The 18,864-nt window shown below is 43.0% G+C and overlaps 1 protein-coding gene across 1 annotated transcript in view; it reads left to right on the forward strand.

Moving 5' to 3' along the window:
* The first annotated feature begins 1,078 nt into the window (after positions 1-1,078).
* spire2 (spire-type actin nucleation factor 2) overlaps positions 1,079-18,864 on the forward strand; it is a 40,795-nt gene continuing 23,009 nt past the window's right edge. The window contains exon 1 of the mRNA XM_056388317.1: positions 1,079-1,576. Coding sequence (XP_056244292.1) covers positions 1,279-1,576 — 298 coding nt within the window. The 5' untranslated portion in view covers positions 1,079-1,278. The remainder of the gene's footprint in view (positions 1,577-18,864) is intronic.

The raw sequence follows: 18,864 nt of genomic DNA on the forward strand, positions 1-18,864 counted from the left end.
AGTTCAACGGTGAAAAGCAGTACGTTCATTACCTGTGTGAAAATATGGTCAGAAGACAAAAAAAATTATTTCAATAAAATCTTTGCTGAAATCTGTTATCTGAATGTCATCAAATTTATAAGCATCGTCTGCAGGAAATCAATCTAAAAACATTTGCTATACTTTGAAAAATGGTCAACAGTAATGTAAAATGAATGTGATTTGATGTTAATAAGCTGAAACGTGCGATACCTTAATGCTATGTTTATTTTATATTTGGTAGCTTAAAACACAGTCCAATGCCAGTGTTGTCATAATTCAGTATATATTTAGCCTATATATAGCCTAGGCTAAAGAGCAAAGATCAAGTCAAAAATGTATTTGGAAACCTGATCTGAAACGTAATGATCTAAAATTGCTTTACAGGTATTTAACTACACAAATCAAAAATATGAGTTGTTTGTAAGTATTGTTTTGGAGGTCTGGTTGTTAATTATATCAGGTGTTTGACCTGTATTTAAAGGGTGGTGGTTCAGGCTTTATTTTTAAATATATGCCTGGAAGTTTCAATTGACAGTAGTAAAACAAGCTGTGAGAAGTGGTACACCTGCTGTCAAATACTCACCTCCCACTCTCTGAAACTAGAATATGTCAGTTAGGTAGTTATAACTGATTCATGAAGGTGAGAATTTCCAACACTGAAAGCGGGCTAACGGGCGGGTAATGGGACCGTCAGACCAGGAGAACAGTTTCTGCTCCACTGGCCGTTGGTTGACGTTTTCCCGCAGATCCTGTCTCTCGTTTGCTGACATGGCAACAAGCTGCAAGTCAAGTCAAATGAGCGAATTAATAAAACCATGATCGGAAGTGAAGTGGATTTTCAAAATAAAACCACACAAGGGCAACTGAAACTGTGATGATGCATTTGGCCTTTACGTTAAAGAAGTGCAAAAATACTAGACCAACAGACTTCTGCTGTTGGGCTCGAGCAGCTGAAAATTCAACGCACTTTCCATAATAAAGAATGTAATTTACTTTGATACTTCAAATTAAATGACAAAAGGTTGCAACATGTGGATTAAGGTTTGTTTGTTTTTTTTGTTTTTTTTTAATCGGACCGGAAGTTCTGCGTTTACTGTGGCTAACTTGACACTGTTGTGATAACGAGGTGCAGCTGCCGTAGTTTAGTAGCAGTAGTCGTTAAGGAGCGGACAGAGGACCGGGCAGAACAGGAGGCAAGATAGCATAAATGGCCCTAGTGCCTACGGAGTGAAGAATGGGCTCCACGCCATCACAGCCATGGCTAGATCCACCAACAGAAGCGCCAAGGACGGGGACTCACGGGTAACCGCCCCCACTGACCGCGGAGAGGTGCGGGACTTGGCCGAGCCCCGGGAACTGTCTCTGGAGGAGGTGCTGAAGTCCTACGAGCAGCCCATTAACGAAGAGCAGGCATGGGCGGTATGCTACCAGTGCTGCAGCGGGCTGAGGGTGCCCCGCCCGCCGGCCGGGAGAGTCAGCCAGGTGAAGGACCCATCATCCATCCTCCTACACAAGGACGGAACTGTGTCATTACAGCAGGAGCCTCAAGACAACGGTAGGATAGCTGACCGTTGTTGTCCCCAACTTCCCCCTGCCCTTTGGCTTGTTTCTAACAGCTCTAACGCAAAACTCACATACAAAAAAGTAAATTCTAACAATATGTCCATGCTGTGAAAAGTAAGTTATCGCTTACAGTTTGACATAACATTGTATTTGAAGTATTAGGAGCCATTTTTAATTCGGCATAACGTAATAATCACGACTCAAAACTTTCTTCTAGCAAAATTTCGACTTTTTGAACTGCTCCCCCTGATTTCCACTGTCCTCCTCCAGTAAACTACTCCATGGTAGGCGGGAGAGAACACTGCGAACCAGTTTTAGTGTTATGAATTTTACTAAATTACATCAAGTTTTCTTTTACCAAATCAGCGCGGAATTTAAGAATGTGAACTAGTGTTTCGTGAAAGACCTTGAATCATGTTTACCATGCAGTAGCCTTTAATGAAAAACATTGCCACTTTAATTTGTTTGAATTTCACACGGAGTTTGGTGCACTGGAACATCCTGTTCATAGGAGGGAACCAGAAGCATCGATGCTATCCTGTCCCGTCTCAAACGACATTATATTCCTGCCTAATCGACCTTCATTTATATTATTTGACAACCTTGAGCTGCCCTCACACAAACAGACACTGTCTTTTGATCCGGACATCTATGTCGATATTTCGTTGCACTCCCGATGCCAACAAGGATGACTTGTATTATGCCGGTAAATGGTTAATTATTCATAAAGCATAGCTTCACCCTAGCATCCCCTCTTGCAAAGACTGCTTTGGAGACATCAAAGGGTGGCTGGAAGCCCAAAGGATTTTATGCAGTCTTCTAGTTGTTTCTCCCCCCGAATTTAGCCTAATGCATAATATCCTACTGTATGTGAAGTACTGTTTATGCCAGTATTGAGGGCCTGGCCCACAAAACCTGTTCCAGGAGTCTGACAAGCAGAGGCAACTTAACTTGGAAATGGTTTTAATTAGGCCTTGTATTACATATAGCTGTTTTGAGACCCTTTAGAGATACGTAATAATTAAGCATAAATCAAACGCACCTCACAGCACTTGTTAAATGAAGCCTCCACTTTTTCACCTCTTATTGCAAAAGTCTAGGGCAATAACACTAAAGCAGCATCCAGCCAGAGTATTTCAATTACCGTGTGCTTAGTCCCTGCCAAGAGGCGAGAGAAGGACAAATGATATTAAAAACATGAGTGGCAAATGAGGAGAGGAGCAGGAATGTGAGTGATCAAATCTCTGTAGTCCCTGCTCTTGTTGACTGACTAACAAGTTGTCACAACCACACGAACAAACACCTCTGTGCTGTGGTTCTTCCTAGTTACAGCTGTGTAGCACCTGTTAAGGAATCTTACCAGGAAAAGTTCAGTTTATCTCCAGGCAACACTCGATGTTGCTTGGCAACAGACTGGCATCAATCTTAAAACAGTTAATAGTTTGCTATTAAACGATCATAAAATTCACGCTTTGTTAAAGCGAAGGTAGAGGGACCCAGTTCCCCCTCGCGGATCATAGGAGGGACACTGGAACTTAAGATCCGGTGAACTATGCTGTTAACAGCTGCAGTCACTTAACTGTGATCATTCATTCTCAGCTCTCACTGTGAGGATATGTTCACTTCTCATTATCACAGTTGTTTATCCTTGCAGTCTGTATTGGTTTTTGTTCCTCTGATCCATAAGTAAACACAATCCATGTCAAAGCAGTGGTGCAAATCCCTTAACCAGCTTGAAGTGAGTCTATTACAGTCAGCCTGTCTACATTATTAATGCAGCTCGTTAGCGACAGGGCCATTTTCTTTTATTAAGTGCCCAAATTCATCCCAAAAAAACAGGCCAGTTTTAGACAGTTGGGCTGTAGAAGAATACTGATACTCAACAAAATCTTCTTTATTGATGCTGACTATTTTTATTTCCTTTTTTTCACATCCTTACAACTCACACTGCCACACTGGACCTAAGCCTGGACCTACTTTCAAATGGCAGAGCAATATATTCATATTTTATATTTTTTTGTTTGTTTGTTTTTGACATAATCTCCTTAAAGTTGATCTGTTCATTTTTCTACAGAAGATATCCAGAGCGTCCTTTGGGGTCAACCCATTGTTTCTGTGTCCAAAGCTGCTGTAATGTTGCTAATATTTTTCCTGGTTATCGATGTTTAGTAATTAATTAATTAATTTTCTTTTTTTTAAAGTGTATTTTTTGGGGCTTTTTGTGCCTTTATTGGACAGGATAGTAGAGAGAGACAGAGAGAGGGGGAATGACTTGCAGTAAAGGGCATCCGATGCGGGACTCGAACCGGGGCCGACTGCAGCGCCTCTACACATGGGGCGCCTGCTTAGACCACTACGCCACGTTTTAAAATACTGGTGTCTAAAAGTCCTAAGACCACTGGTCAAGATACTTTTTTTTTTTTTTACATTTGTTTCGACAAAATAATACTAATGTTTCCATTACAAATAATAATATATATGCCTAATACATGAATTTCACAATATCTCAGTATTTGGTTTGTCCATCTTTTGCTGACAGCAGGCACTGGAGCTGCGTGGACAGTTAGTGACGGTCAGGACTCCTTGGTCTTCTTTCGTCTCTAAGTAGTTCCTGCAAAGCTTTTAGGTGTGTTGCTCATTATCCTGCTGCAGTGTGAATCCTTCTCCACAAAGATGAGGGTGGAGCATGTCTCTGAAGAGTGGAGTGGTTCTTCTCCTTGGTCAGGGTGGAGTCAGTCCAAATTCCACCACCATGTTGGTCTCATTCTGTCCTTGTCGTCTCCTTACATCCACCCTCTGTTACTGCCAGACATCTCACACTTGGATTCATCAGTAAACAGGACTTCTTCCAGTCCTCCACTGTGAATGCTGGTGTTTGTTGGCCTTGTTTCCCCTCCTGAGAAGTGGTTTAGAAACTGCTCCTCCTCCTCTGAGTCACAGGACCGCCTTCTTCAGACAGGTGCTGACTTTCTTTCCTCCTTTATTTAGAAAACTCTGTATCTGTGATGAAGGTACTTTTCTATCTATGAGGGAACTGAGCTCCAGTTGTTGTCTGTTGCTGTGTGGTCAGTTGGTGTTTGGTCAGTGATGGTGTTTGGTCAGTTGGTGTTTGGTCAGTGATGGTGTTTGGTCAGTTGGTGTTTGGTCAGTGATGGTGTTTGGTCAGTGATGGTGTGTGGTCAGTTGGTGTTTGGTCAGTTGGTGTTTGGTCAGTGATGGTGTTTGGTCAGTGATGGTGTTTGGTCAGTGATGGTGTTTGGTCAGTGATGGTGTTTGGTCAGTGATGGTGTTTGGTCAGTGATGGTGTTTGGTCAGTTGGTGATTGGTCAGTGATGGTGTGTGGTCAGTTGGTGTTTGGTCAGTGATGGTGTTTGGTCAGTGATGGTGTGTGGTCAGTTGGTGTTTGGTCAGTTGGTGTTTGGTCAGTGATGGTGTTTGGTCAGTGATGGTGTGGTCCGTTGGTGATTGGTCAGTGATGGTGTTTGGTCAGTGATGGTGTTTGGTCAGTGATGGTGTTTGGTCAGTTGGTGTTTGGTCAGTGATGGTGTTTGGTCAGTGATGGTGTTTGGTCAGTGATGGTGTGTGGTCAGTTGGTGTTTGGTCAGTTGGTGTTTGGTCAGTGATGGTGTTTGGTCAGTGATGGTGTGGTCAGTTGGTGATTGGTCAGTGATGGTGTTTGGTCAGTGATGGTGTGTGGTCAGTTGGTGTTTGGTCAGTGATGGTGTTTGGTCAGTGATGGTGTGTGGTCAGTTGGTGTTTGGTCAGTGATGGTGTTTGGTCAGTGATGGTGTTTGGTCAGTGATGGTGTTTGGTCAGTGATGGTGTTTGGTCAGTGATGGTGTGGTCAGTTGGTGATTGGTCAGTGATGGTGTTTGGTCAGTGATGGTGTGTGGTCAGTTGGTGTTTGGTCAGTGATGGTGTTTGGTCAGTGATGGTGTGTGGTCAGTTGGTGTTTGGTCAGTGATGGTGTGTGGTCAGTTGGTGTTTGGTCAGTTGCTGTGTGGTCAGTTGGTGTTTGGTCAGTTGGTGATTGGTCAGTGATGGTGTTTGGTCAGTGATGGTGTTTGGTCTATTGCTGTTTGGTCAGATGGTGTTTGGTCAGTTGCTGTGTGGTCAGTGATGGTGTGGTCAGTTGCCGTGTGGTCAGTTGGTGTGTGGCCAGTGATGGTGTGGTCAGTTGGTGTGTGGTCAGTGATGGTGTGGTCAGTTGGTGTGTGGTCAGTGATGGTGTGGTCAGTTGCTGTGTGGTCAGTGATGGTGTGGTCAGTGATGGTGTGGTCAGTTGCTGTGTGGTCAGTGATGGTGTGGTCAGTTGCTGTGTGGTCAGTGATGGTGTGGTCAGTTGCTATGTGGTCAGTTGCTGTGTGGTCAGTTGCTGTGTGGTCAGTGACGGTGTGGACAGTTGCTGTGTGGTCAGTGATGGTGTGGTCAGTTGGTGTTTTGTCAGTTGCTGTGTGGTCAGTTGCTGTGTGGTCAGTGATGGTGTGGTCAGTGATGGTGTGGTCAGTTGCTGTGTGGTCAGTGAGGGTGTTGGATAACAGCTGATCCAGTTCCTGTGAAGTGTTTTAGAGTTCGATGCCCCGCCCTCTTACAGACCTTTGGTCCTGACATGATTTAACACTGAGAAAGTTCCTCTCTGTTCACAAGAACTATTTGACTTCTGACACTTTCACTTATTTTTCCCACCATCACAAAGCTACTTAGTGAGCAGTGATCTGCTGAGAACCCGAGGCCCAGTCTTATAATATAACAGGTGAACACTGGCTGAGCTACATGAAGGAGCCTCTGATGAGTAGATCAAACCCACCTGAGTGTCACCTGAACCCAAGCATCAATGGAAGAGAGACAGCTCAAGGAAATCTGACCTTCACAAAGACATTGAGTTGGTCAATGTCCCAAATTTACTTAAATCTGAATTATGAGCCAGAAATAGAATCTTAAACATTTCTTCATTTTACAGAACTTTCTGATTATTTCCAGGTTTAGATTTTCAACGTGGTCTCAGACTTTAGGACCCTACTGTACATACAGAAACACAACTCAGAAGCACTCGGGACGTTCTGATGGTTAAGAAGCAAACCGTACTGCGATTGCACCAGCCATGGATTGATTCTTTGTTGCATGTTATTCTCTTACTCTCTCATCCCTCATTTCCTGTCACCTCTCTGCCAGTCTTCTCCAAATACAGACATAGAATACCCTGAAAATAACAACCCACATGACACAACACCCAACCCAACACATGCACAGTTATAAAGATTTTTAAAGAACTAATTCATTTCTGCCAGAATAACAATGGAAAAGCAATGTCCATGCATGCTGAGATGTTGCATCAGCAGTGTTCATCTCCTCTTAGATATTCGCATAATGGCTGTAGGGGCTAAAATTGTCCATTAATTGTCCTGGTCTGGTGATGTCCAATGAATGTGCTCAGTACAAATAAAGAGTTGACTCAGTGGGGCACTTAAATCAACATAAGGTCAGTGAAGAAACCATAGACAAGTGTCGGAGGAGCAGTGCGGCATCATAGAGCCACCAAGTCTGCTGGGTGTCTACATAGTTCAAAGGACTTCTCAGAATGGAAGAGCACTGTCTCTGTGAGGATCTGACAATGAACTGACCGGTTATATTAGGTGGTAGTTTCCATACTATTTTTGACTCTTGTCAATGTGACTTTGGTTTTCAGTCTCACCACCAGGTCCACTTAGTTAGTGTTCTGGCGCTCTGTCATATCAGACAGATGAGAAAGGAGACCGCGCTCTTACAATCATTTCCTGGATCTGAGTCTTGTGGGTTTCTCCCCCTCCCTCCCCTGTAGGAGACCAGCAGCAGGTCTGAGTCTGTTCACTGCAATGAGAGAAGTGAACCTGATCACACATTATGATTCTTTGGCCCATAGTCACCAAAATAAATGTTGAATCAATTTCTCACAAGCCAAAGCTCTTCAGAACATTGTGACATTAAAATGTCATTTTTCAGACAGATCAGGAGAAAATTACTATTATTGGAGACATGTCTCTGTCTCAGTAACAAACTCAGGAGCCTGTCTACATTATTAATGCAGCTCGTTAGCGACAGGGCCATTTTCTTTTATTAAGTGCCCAAATTCATCCCAAAAAAACAGGCCAGTTTTAGACAGTTGGGCTGTAGAAGAATACTGATACTCAACAAAATCTTCTTTATTGATGCTGACTATTTTTATTTCCTTTTTTTCACATCCTTACAACTCACACTGCCACACTGGACCTAAGCCTGGACCTACTTTCAAATGGCAGAGCAATATATTCATATTTTATATTTTTTTGTTTGTTTGTTTTTGACATAATCTCCTTAAAGTTGATCTGTTCATTTTTCTACAGAAGATATCCAGAGCGTCCTTTGGGGTCAACCCATTGTTTCTGTGTCCAAAGCTGCTGTAATGTTGCTAATATTTTTCCTGGTTATCGATGTTTAGTAATTAATTAATTAATTTTCTTTTTTTTAAAGTGTATTTTTTGGGGCTTTTTGTGCCTTTATTGGACAGGATAGTAGAGAGAGACAGAGAGAGGGGGAATGACTTGCAGTAAAGGGCATCCGATGCGGGACTCGAACCGGGGCCGACTGCAGCGCCTCTACACATGGGGCGCCTGCTTAGACCACTACGCCACGTTTTAAAATACTGGTGTCTAAAAGTCCTAAGACCACTGGTCAAGATACTTTTTTTTTTTTTTACATTTGTTTCGACAAAATAATACTAATGTTTCCATTACAAATAATAATATATATGCCTAATACATGAATTTCACAATATCTCAGTATTTGGTTTGTCCATCTTTTGCTGACAGCAGGCACTGGAGCTGCGTGGACAGTTAGTGACGGTCAGGACTCCTTGGTCTTCTTTCGTCTCTAAGTAGTTCCTGCAAAGCTTTTAGGTGTGTTGCTCATTATCCTGCTGCAGTGTGAATCCTTCTCCACAAAGATGAGGGTGGAGCATGTCTCTGAAGAGTGGAGTGGTTCTTCTCCTTGGTCAGGGTGGAGTCAGTCCAAATTCCACCACCATGTTGGTCTCATTCTGTCCTTGTCGTCTCCTTACATCCACCCTCTGTTACTGCCAGACATCTCACACTTGGATTCATCAGTAAACAGGACTTCTTCCAGTCCTCCACTGTGAATGCTGGTGTTTGTTGGCCTTGTTTCCCCTCCTGAGAAGTGGTTTAGAAACTGCTCCTCCTCCTCTGAGTCACAGGACCGCCTTCTTCAGACAGGTGCTGACTTTCTTTCCTCCTTTATTTAGAAAACTCTGTATCTGTGATGAAGGTACTTTTCTATCTATGAGGGAACTGAGCTCCAGTTGTTGTCTGTTGCTGTGTGGTCAGTTGGTGTTTGGTCAGTGATGGTGTTTGGTCAGTTGGTGTTTGGTCAGTGATGGTGTTTGGTCAGTTGGTGTTTGGTCAGTGATGGTGTTTGGTCAGTGATGGTGTGTGGTCAGTTGGTGTTTGGTCAGTTGGTGTTTGGTCAGTGATGGTGTTTGGTCAGTGATGGTGTTTGGTCAGTGATGGTGTTTGGTCAGTGATGGTGTTTGGTCAGTGATGGTGTTTGGTCAGTGATGGTGTTTGGTCAGTTGGTGATTGGTCAGTGATGGTGTGTGGTCAGTGATGGTGTGGTCCGTTGGTGATTGGTCAGTGATGGTGTTTGGTCAGTGATGGTGTGTGGTCAGTTGGTGTTTGGTCAGTTGGTGTTTGGTCAGTGATGGTGTTTGGTCAGTGATGGTGTGGTCCGTTGGTGATTGGTCAGTGATGGTGTTTGGTCAGTGATGGTGTTTGGTCAGTGATGGTGTTTGGTCAGTTGGTGTTTGGTCAGTGATGGTGTTTGGTCAGTGATGGTGTTTGGTCAGTGATGGTGTGTGGTCAGTTGGTGTTTGGTCAGTTGGTGTTTGGTCAGTGATGGTGTTTGGTCAGTGATGGTGTGGTCAGTTGGTGATTGGTCAGTGATGGTGTTTGGTCAGTGATGGTGTGTGGTCAGTTGGTGTTTGGTCAGTGATGGTGTTTGGTCAGTGATGGTGTGTGGTCAGTTGGTGTTTGGTCAGTGATGGTGTTTGGTCAGTGATGGTGTTTGGTCAGTGATGGTGTTTGGTCAGTGATGGTGTTTGGTCAGTGATGGTGTGGTCAGTTGGTGATTGGTCAGTGATGGTGTTTGGTCAGTGATGGTGTGTGGTCAGTTGGTGTTTGGTCAGTGATGGTGTTTGGTCAGTGATGGTGTGTGGTCAGTTGGTGTTTGGTCAGTGATGGTGTGTGGTCAGTTGGTGTTTGGTCAGTTGCTGTGTGGTCAGTTGGTGTTTGGTCAGTTGGTGATTGGTCAGTGATGGTGTTTGGTCAGTGATGGTGTTTGGTCTATTGCTGTTTGGTCAGATGGTGTTTGGTCAGTTGCTGTGTGGTCAGTGATGGTGTGGTCAGTTGCCGTGTGGTCAGTTGGTGTGTGGCCAGTGATGGTGTGGTCAGTTGGTGTGTGGTCAGTGATGGTGTGGTCAGTTGGTGTGTGGTCAGTGATGGTGTGGTCAGTTGCTGTGTGGTCAGTGATGGTGTGGTCAGTGATGGTGTGGTCAGTTGCTGTGTGGTCAGTGATGGTGTGGTCAGTTGCTGTGTGGTCAGTGATGGTGTGGTCAGTTGCTATGTGGTCAGTTGCTGTGTGGTCAGTTGCTGTGTGGTCAGTGACGGTGTGGACAGTTGCTGTGTGGTCAGTGATGGTGTGGTCAGTTGGTGTTTTGTCAGTTGCTGTGTGGTCAGTTGCTGTGTGGTCAGTGATGGTGTGGTCAGTGATGGTGTGGTCAGTTGCTGTGTGGTCAGTGAGGGTGTTGGATAACAGCTGATCCAGTTCCTGTGAAGTGTTTTAGAGTTCGATGCCCCGCCCTCTTACAGACCTTTGGTCCTGACATGATTTAACACTGAGAAAGTTCCTCTCTGTTCACAAGAACTATTTGACTTCTGACACTTTCACTTATTTTTCCCACCATCACAAAGCTACTTAGTGAGCAGTGATCTGCTGAGAACCCGAGGCCCAGTCTTATAATATAACAGGTGAACACTGGCTGAGCTACATGAAGGAGCCTCTGATGAGTAGATCAAACCCACCTGAGTGTCACCTGAACCCAAGCATCAATGGAAGAGAGACAGCTCAAGGAAATCTGACCTTCACAAAGACATTGAGTTGGTCAATGTCCCAAATTTACTTAAATCTGAATTATGAGCCAGAAATAGAATCTTAAACATTTCTTCATTTTACAGAACTTTCTGATTATTTCCAGGTTTAGATTTTCAACGTGGTCTCAGACTTTAGGACCCTACTGTACATACAGAAACACAACTCAGAAGCACTCGGGACGTTCTGATGGTTAAGAAGCAAACCGTACTGCGATTGCACCAGCCATGGATTGATTCTTTGTTGCATGTTATTCTCTTACTCTCTCATCCCTCATTTCCTGTCACCTCTCTGCCAGTCTTCTCCAAATACAGACATAGAATACCCTGAAAATAACAACCCACATGACACAACACCCAACCCAACACATGCACAGTTATAAAGATTTTTAAAGAACTAATTCATTTCTGCCAGAATAACAATGGAAAAGCAATGTCCATGCATGCTGAGATGTTGCATCAGCAGTGTTCATCTCCTCTTAGATATTCGCATAATGGCTGTAGGGGCTAAAATTGTCCATTAATTGTCCTGGTCTGGTGATGTCCAATGAATGTGCTCAGTACAAATAAAGAGTTGACTCAGTGGGGCACTTAAATCAACATAAGGTCAGTGAAGAAACCATAGACAAGTGTCGGAGGAGCAGTGCGGCATCATAGAGCCACCAAGTCTGCTGGGTGTCTACATAGTTCAAAGGACTTCTCAGAATGGAAGAGCACTGTCTCTGTGAGGATCTGACAATGAACTGACCGGTTATATTAGGTGGTAGTTTCCATACTATTTTTGACTCTTGTCAATGTGACTTTGGTTTTCAGTCTCACCACCAGGTCCACTTAGTTAGTGTTCTGGCGCTCTGTCATATCAGACAGATGAGAAAGGAGACCGCGCTCTTACAATCATTTCCTGGATCTGAGTCTTGTGGGTTTCTCCCCCTCCCTCCCCTGTAGGAGACCAGCAGCAGGTCTGAGTCTGTTCACTGCAATGAGAGAAGTGAACCTGATCACACATTATGATTCTTTGGCCCATAGTCACCAAAATAAATGTTGAATCAATTTCTCACAAGCCAAAGCTCTTCAGAACATTGTGACATTAAAATGTCATTTTTCAGACAGATCAGGAGAAAATTACTATTATTGGAGACATGTCTCTGTCTCAGTAACAAACTCAGGAGCTCAGATCTCTGATCTGGTTTCACTGCTGCAGCAGAGCTGCCGACCTTTTTCCAACTGCATTTGAAGTTTAGAGGAATCTATACATCACCATGAATTAAAACTTGAATAAAATCTTTGTTTCTTTGCTTAATAATACTATTGCTGTTGTTATTATTATTATTGAACTGTTTTTAGAGGGGAAAAGGAGAGTGTTATTAGACTGATATGAGTGTGTACTGGGTTAATCAGATATTAAGATAGCAGATTTCAAACCTTTATTTATACAGGGAAGCCCATTGAGAGAAGGCGCCATGAAACAAAATATACAATACAAGAGACAATAATCCGTGTGTGTGTGTGTGTGTGTGTGTGTGTGTGTCTGTCTGTGTGTGTGTGTGTGTGTGTGTGTGTGTGTGAGAAACAATTTTGAGTGGATGGAAGTGTTACAGTGTAAAATATAAAATCAATAAAAGCCATATAGAAAATCACACTTAACATATAAACACACACACATTCACACAGCTAACAGAGATTTAAAAAGGTGAAGGGATTAACTCTCTCATTTGAATCTTTTTTGTGTTATTCTACTTGTGTGGAGCGTAAAATTTAAAAGCCAATTTCCTAATATCCGTGTACGTTGATTCTCAAGGACCAAAAAGTCTACATAAAAAGGAGCAGCAAAATCTGGTGCAATTTGCTGTATCTAGTGTTGTACTGTGTTGTTGTCATGTTTTGACATAAACAAGCAATCACGGCCACGCCCACTTAGGGGACAGGAAGTGGATACCATTTGTCACCATTGGAACTGCTTGTAAGGCGTCCTCTTTTGTTATAGAGGATCTTTGGTCACATGTAGTGGACTCGCCTGACCTTTCAGCCAATCAGGAGCAGGTAAAACTTTGCAAAAATGCAGCTGTAGTACATATATCTGATTTCTGTCATCTCTGGGGAAGTGATAAGTCAAAATAGGAGGAATATTACTTCTTTACATCCAGGTGGATTTGTTGTCTTACTGTGCACTCATGACTATCATGGTGTAATATTTTATTTGAAATTTAAAGCGCAATTAGTTTTATAAATAAAGATCAATGAATGGAACTACTTGTCTCTAAACTGCGCTAAAATGACAGTCTTACTGAGTGCTGGCAGGTTGACATACTCCCCCATCCTGGGAATGTAAATATACACTACATTGTATCATTAGTATGCACAGCACACAGCCTGTACAGCCTGAGATGAATTTCTATCTTCTGGAAATCTAAACCTCATCAAGTTGTCCAAGAGTCTGCGTAGGAGGAGGAGGTGAATGTGAATCCACTATACTACACAACATACACCTGGCGTATCAGCTTGTAAGTGACAACAGAAAAAAACACATCATCATCATCATCATCATCATCATCATCATCATCATCATCCTCAGTGAGGTGCTGCAGATTCACCCTGTTTACCACATTAGATTAGTGCGTTGGGTGCAAAGGGGTAACGGCAGTGAGCAGCAGCGCGTCCGGAGAAAGCTGGACTCACCAACATCTCTGCTCTCATTTCCTCCTCTTTAGTCTCCTCTGGTATGAAACATGACAGACGCTCCCTGTCGGTAAGCGTGAGAGCGTGTGAGCATGTGTGAACACAGCAATAACGCAAACTGAATCACGTTACTGGAAGAAGCTCATGTAAGGAAGAAAATGTTCTTTTCCCACTATATAAGAGGTCGCAGGAGCCAGCTGTCATTCAGAACACATTACTTCACACATAACCTGTTGTTATGTGAGTCCAGATCATTTTAATGGCACAGCACCCTCAGCCTCATTAATGGATTGAAGGATAAGTAGGTCTCATAGAAGTCATATTGTTCCTCATAAAAACTGACTGTGCTCTCTGCAGCTGCAATGTCCCATATTCAGCGTGGTGCTCAGTTTGACTGTGCAAGTCTGAGCTGCTGAAAAGCTCCTGATTTGTCATCTAATTAAGTGGATATCTTCCTCCTGCATCAGCCAGGCTGCATCCCAATCTTTGAGCAATAAATGGAGGCGATCAGATATGCAGTGATTCCTCAGTTTGAAATAAAGCTCCTTACAGCTCCCATATGACGGTCGCTGAAAGACATTGCAGGAGAAGGCTAAAGGGCGAGGTGAGTCACTGAGTGTATTGAAGGCCAGCAGGAAGTCAAAGTCCAGAAACATAATGGTCTCATCAGGTGAAAAGCTTTACTATCACCTGAATGTCAACTGCTTTTTTCAAAACGAGAGACAAAAAGCAGTTTTTAGCTCGCTGACCGTGTGACGAGATTCCCCTCAATTTGATTTAATTTTGATACAGCAGCACTCACCTCCTGTGAGAGAGTTTGCCAAATTTGTGCCACACAGAGAGAAGCTTTGACACACGGCAGTCAGTCCACATAACAGGATGTTCAAGTGAGTCAAGTGAGCATTACAGGATCCAAAGAAGACAGCCTGCTTTTACTTCTCTGTTGATCTTGACAGACTGGAGGCAACAACCGGCCTCACAACAGCCCCGAAGATTATCTCCCAACATGTGAAGCGAGTGCTCTAATTCGAGACTTTCAGGGATTTTGTTTATTCCTTTTTAAATCGGAGGGTGTTGTGTAAAATTCCCACTGTAACATACTTCACCGCACCAGCTTGTCTGGTTCGTCTGCATTTGGGTCCTTGCCCCTGAGTTCCTGGCTTCATTGTGACATATATGAATATATATTAGGGATTTGTGCAATTAGTCAACTAAACGATTAAACATCGCTACCCTCAGTAGCCAGCACCAGAGATACTAGACAGTTAAACTAATTATTAATATTCTATTAATGTACAATGCCCGGTAACTGCTGTGTCTGAGGTCTCACACAACCGACCGCCACTAACTGGGGCTGCAGCCAGGCAGACAGCAGCACCCACCCACCCCCCACCCCCCACCCCACCCCCAGTGCCTGCTGCTTGTAAAACATAGGTCAAAGTTCCACTGATTCTGATTTTTATCAAATGTTCTATTGCCGCCAATAAATCGGTCGACCTCCATCGATTGCATTCGTGTAAAATTCTGTAGCGTGCAGTGGAATGTAAAGTCTAAAGTTAGACAAGGAAAACTTAACTTCAGTAATATTTTATCCTGTTTCTTCAAAGTCGAAGTTCATTCTTTGAGTTTCTCTCTAATTACATGTTGACAGGAGTCAGTGTGTTTAGAAAAATACAGTTAGACTGCTTTTTTTAATGTTTAGGGGCAAAGAGGATGGAGTCAAGCGTTCAGAGATACTTGCTAATGTATCAGCCACTTCCTGTTTCCTGGATGCATGAACATACAGAAGATCATCTGGAAAGGAAAAAATCAAGTTGCTTCAAAGAGTTTCCATCCATAGCGCTGAGGCTTTAGCTAATTGTTGTAACATTATCACCCAGTTCCTTGAATTGGACTATTAATGTCTCACAGTGTAATTTTAGGTCATCCATAGCTCTCTGAGTGTAGAGCAGAGTTTGACGTAGAGGCCTGAATCCAGGCTTCAAACCAATACAAGTCCAAATGAAAGTGTTTCCTGAACTCACCAGGCTGATGAAATGAAACAAAACGAACCCACAAACTGGTCAGGGTATCATTAAGGACTGCAGTGATATTACTGAGACCATTTGTAGGTCAGGCTCAGTGAGACACACTGTCAGCCACCAGGTTGGAGTCAGGATGTCCTGTGTGTTATTTCAGTGATTCCCTCTTGGATATTGCTCTCTTGCAATAAATGCACTCATAATGATTTGAAAAGTTCAAATGTCAACTTTGACTCAACATGTAGGTAAAGGTGTGCTACATCGTTATTCTGTATTCCTTTGGTGTACCTGGAGATAAAGGTCATTTCAGCTGATGGCTGTAAATAAACATGTTCTGTCATTCATTTATAAGCAGGTCTCCTCTTCCTCTTCCTCTTCCTCTTCCCAGCCCAGTTTCCCTTCTCTTATCACTTTGTGGGTTCTTTGAATTAAGTGTCTCAGACCTTATTACAATGGCAACACATGGCAAAGTCCATCTTTGGCGAGTGTGTGTGTGTGTGTGTGTGTGTGTGGTGTGTGTGTGTGTGTGTGTGTGTGTGTGTGTGTGGCCAGAATACACACCAGAGCCAGAGTAAGAAAGTGATGACCAGTGGGTGGGGGGTGGAGGGTGAGGGAGTAGCATTAAGTTAGATAATAAACAAAATGTGATCAGATGACATCATATGCCTAGCTAGGTGCTAAGATGCTAAACTAAAACGGTGAACATGATAAATATTATATAGAGGAAAAAAACATGCTCAACCAAAGACAAAAAAAACAAAAACATGAGGCTGGGATTCGTGGAACCAAAGTCAAAGTGTAACGCTGCATTCATACAGAAACCTCCTGTTATCCAGACTCCTGTTGTTCTTGGGTTAGCGACAAAGTGATAGCTAATCATTTGCACGACAATTCAGTTTTGATTAATTATGAAAACGTAAAATTGGCCGTTACAGCGAACACTGTTAGCAGGAAAGAAAGAAAGGGACGCTAACAACTTACAAAGAAACTGTGTTGCTATTTTTCAATTCGCTGAATCCACTGGATTTGTGTTAAATCAGTGAATTTATTTAAATGTTAACACATTGTTGCTTTGCAGCCATTTTACAGGTTTGTTGCTGCTTCTGTCGTTCTTCTCACTGAGCGAGGGCTCTCCTGGCACCGCCGTCAGAAATGCAGTGTCAGCCTCATGGAGCTGCAGCACGGCTGAACACTCCTGTTTTCACTAACTAGCCACCCAGAATCTTAGCAATGAGCATGTTAGCATGAACATTTCAGAGAAAAACAGCCCTGAAAATGAAAATGGTTTGATTTCATCGTGAAACTTTCTGTTAGAAAATCACTGCAGCTTAGTGGATAAAAACAAATGTCTCCATAACCATGTGACTGACTGGTTCCTTGTGTTCAAGACAGAAGCTGGAGGCAGTTGGAAGTCTTCTCCTGTCCTCTTCTGTGTTTACTGAGCCATCACTGTGGGAAACTGAAGGAAGTATCGTTGGTTACACTACGTGACCCTGGCCGTGCATTATGTGAACCTGTCCGACAGGTTTGGGGGGGTTCATGTTATCCCTTCACTCCTGTGGGGAGGGCAGTATAATAGAGTTTCTTCACCCTCCCTCAGTGTCAGTTGCCGCCCTTTGTTGTGGATGGAAGCAGCGTCTGTGTTCACACAGGGAACAGAGTGATGCTGTGTTTGTCTGACGGTCATGTCCCGCTCTCAGCACTTTGTTGTTGAGAGGTCCCCCCACCCCCAACCCCATCACCGCATCCAGACCCCTGCTAGCTGTTTCTTTTATTTTTCTGCTGATCTCTCTCCTCTGTCTTTTTACTGATTACTCCATTCTCTCTCTTTTCCCTGGTGTTTACACCGTCTCTCTCCCTGTCTGTCTTTGTCTCCGTCTCCTTGTCTGTCCGTTCTCCTGTTTCTCCGCAGTGAGAGCTGCTGATCGAGGAGTTTCAGGCCTCTTGGGTGTCATTACTGACATCTGAGCTGAGAGAGAAAGCTTTTTTCTGTCACACACACACACACACACACACACACACACACACACACACACACACACAGACAAACATATACTGCATTCCCTAACCCCTTACCCTTACCTAAACCTGATTCTAACCTTGCCGCAGTAACACATTAGATATGATGAGTAGAACATCGTTGAAAGACTGAGACTGACGTGTTCAGACCTGGTATTAACACCTGTCTGGTGATCTGATCTCAAGTGTGACTGAAAATTTTTCATATTTCAAATGGCTAAAACCTCATGTCACCCTGTCTCTCTCTCTCTCTGTCTCTGTCTGTCTCTCTCTCTGTCTCTGTCTCGTGTTAATGCCAGGTCTGAATAGGGCTTTAGTTATGCCAATTCCTTGATGGAATTTCTTCAAATTTGGCACAAATGTTCACTTGGACTCAAGTATAAGGTGATTCGATTTTGGCGGTCAAAGGTCAAGGTCACGGTGACCTCACAAAACACGATTTTGACATCCTGAATGTGGTTTCTCTCGAAATTTGTTAAGATTTGGCACAAACATTCACTTGGACTCAAAGATGAACTGATTAGATTTTGGTTGTCAAAGGTCAAAGGTCATGGTCACAGTGACCTCACAAAACATGTTTTTTGACCATAACTCACAAATTCATTAATTCATTCTTTAATTATGACACAGTTTAATTCAAATGTCTATTAGGATAAAATGAAGTGGTGACACACAAGATCAAAGGTCAACTTCATCATAATGTTCTGCAAAAACACCTCTGGTCATTATTCAACACTGTAACTCAGGAAGGAGAGACTGAGACCATGTTTCCTGCACCCTGGCTGCTTGGTGGAGGAAACAACCAGGAGGTGGAGATTCTAGTCTTTATTGTTGCTGTAAAGTTCACAGTCATCACTGTTAGTGGCACAAATATTGTGCTTCCTCAAACAACTTGATGATTAATCACCTGGTTGGAAGCATTTTTGATTTTTGTTTAAAGCTGCCTCACTGTTGTAAATTATATCTACAGTATGTGTAACGAACTCCAGTCACAGGGAGTGACAAATCAAACTGTATGAAGTTTAAATCTATTTTCTTAACAGTCCCACAGAGAGTGCTGAGAGCTTTATGTTCCATCAGACGAGCAGTTACCTTAGTTAGCACCTGTTTCATCTCTCTGCTGTTGAGATCTGCCAAAATCAACTCAGAAACATATTTAAAGAAGAAAAAAGAAATATTAACAAGGCTACTATAACTGCCTTTGCAGATTCAGGAGAAGTTAACTTTGACTGACAAAAGATGGATGAGACTAGCTCGATATCAACATCATCTTCTCTACACAAAGATAAATGAACTGTTTAATGGAAAAAACAAAAACCTGTCACTTTAAAAGCTGTGAAGTTATGAATCATTCAAAACAATTTCAGTTTTGGTCAGTCCCATATTTAATC

This window comes from Seriola aureovittata, chromosome 10 (genome assembly GCF_021018895.1).
Source record: "Seriola aureovittata isolate HTS-2021-v1 ecotype China chromosome 10, ASM2101889v1, whole genome shotgun sequence".
Classification (NCBI taxonomy): Eukaryota; Metazoa; Chordata; class Actinopteri; order Carangiformes; family Carangidae; genus Seriola; species Seriola aureovittata.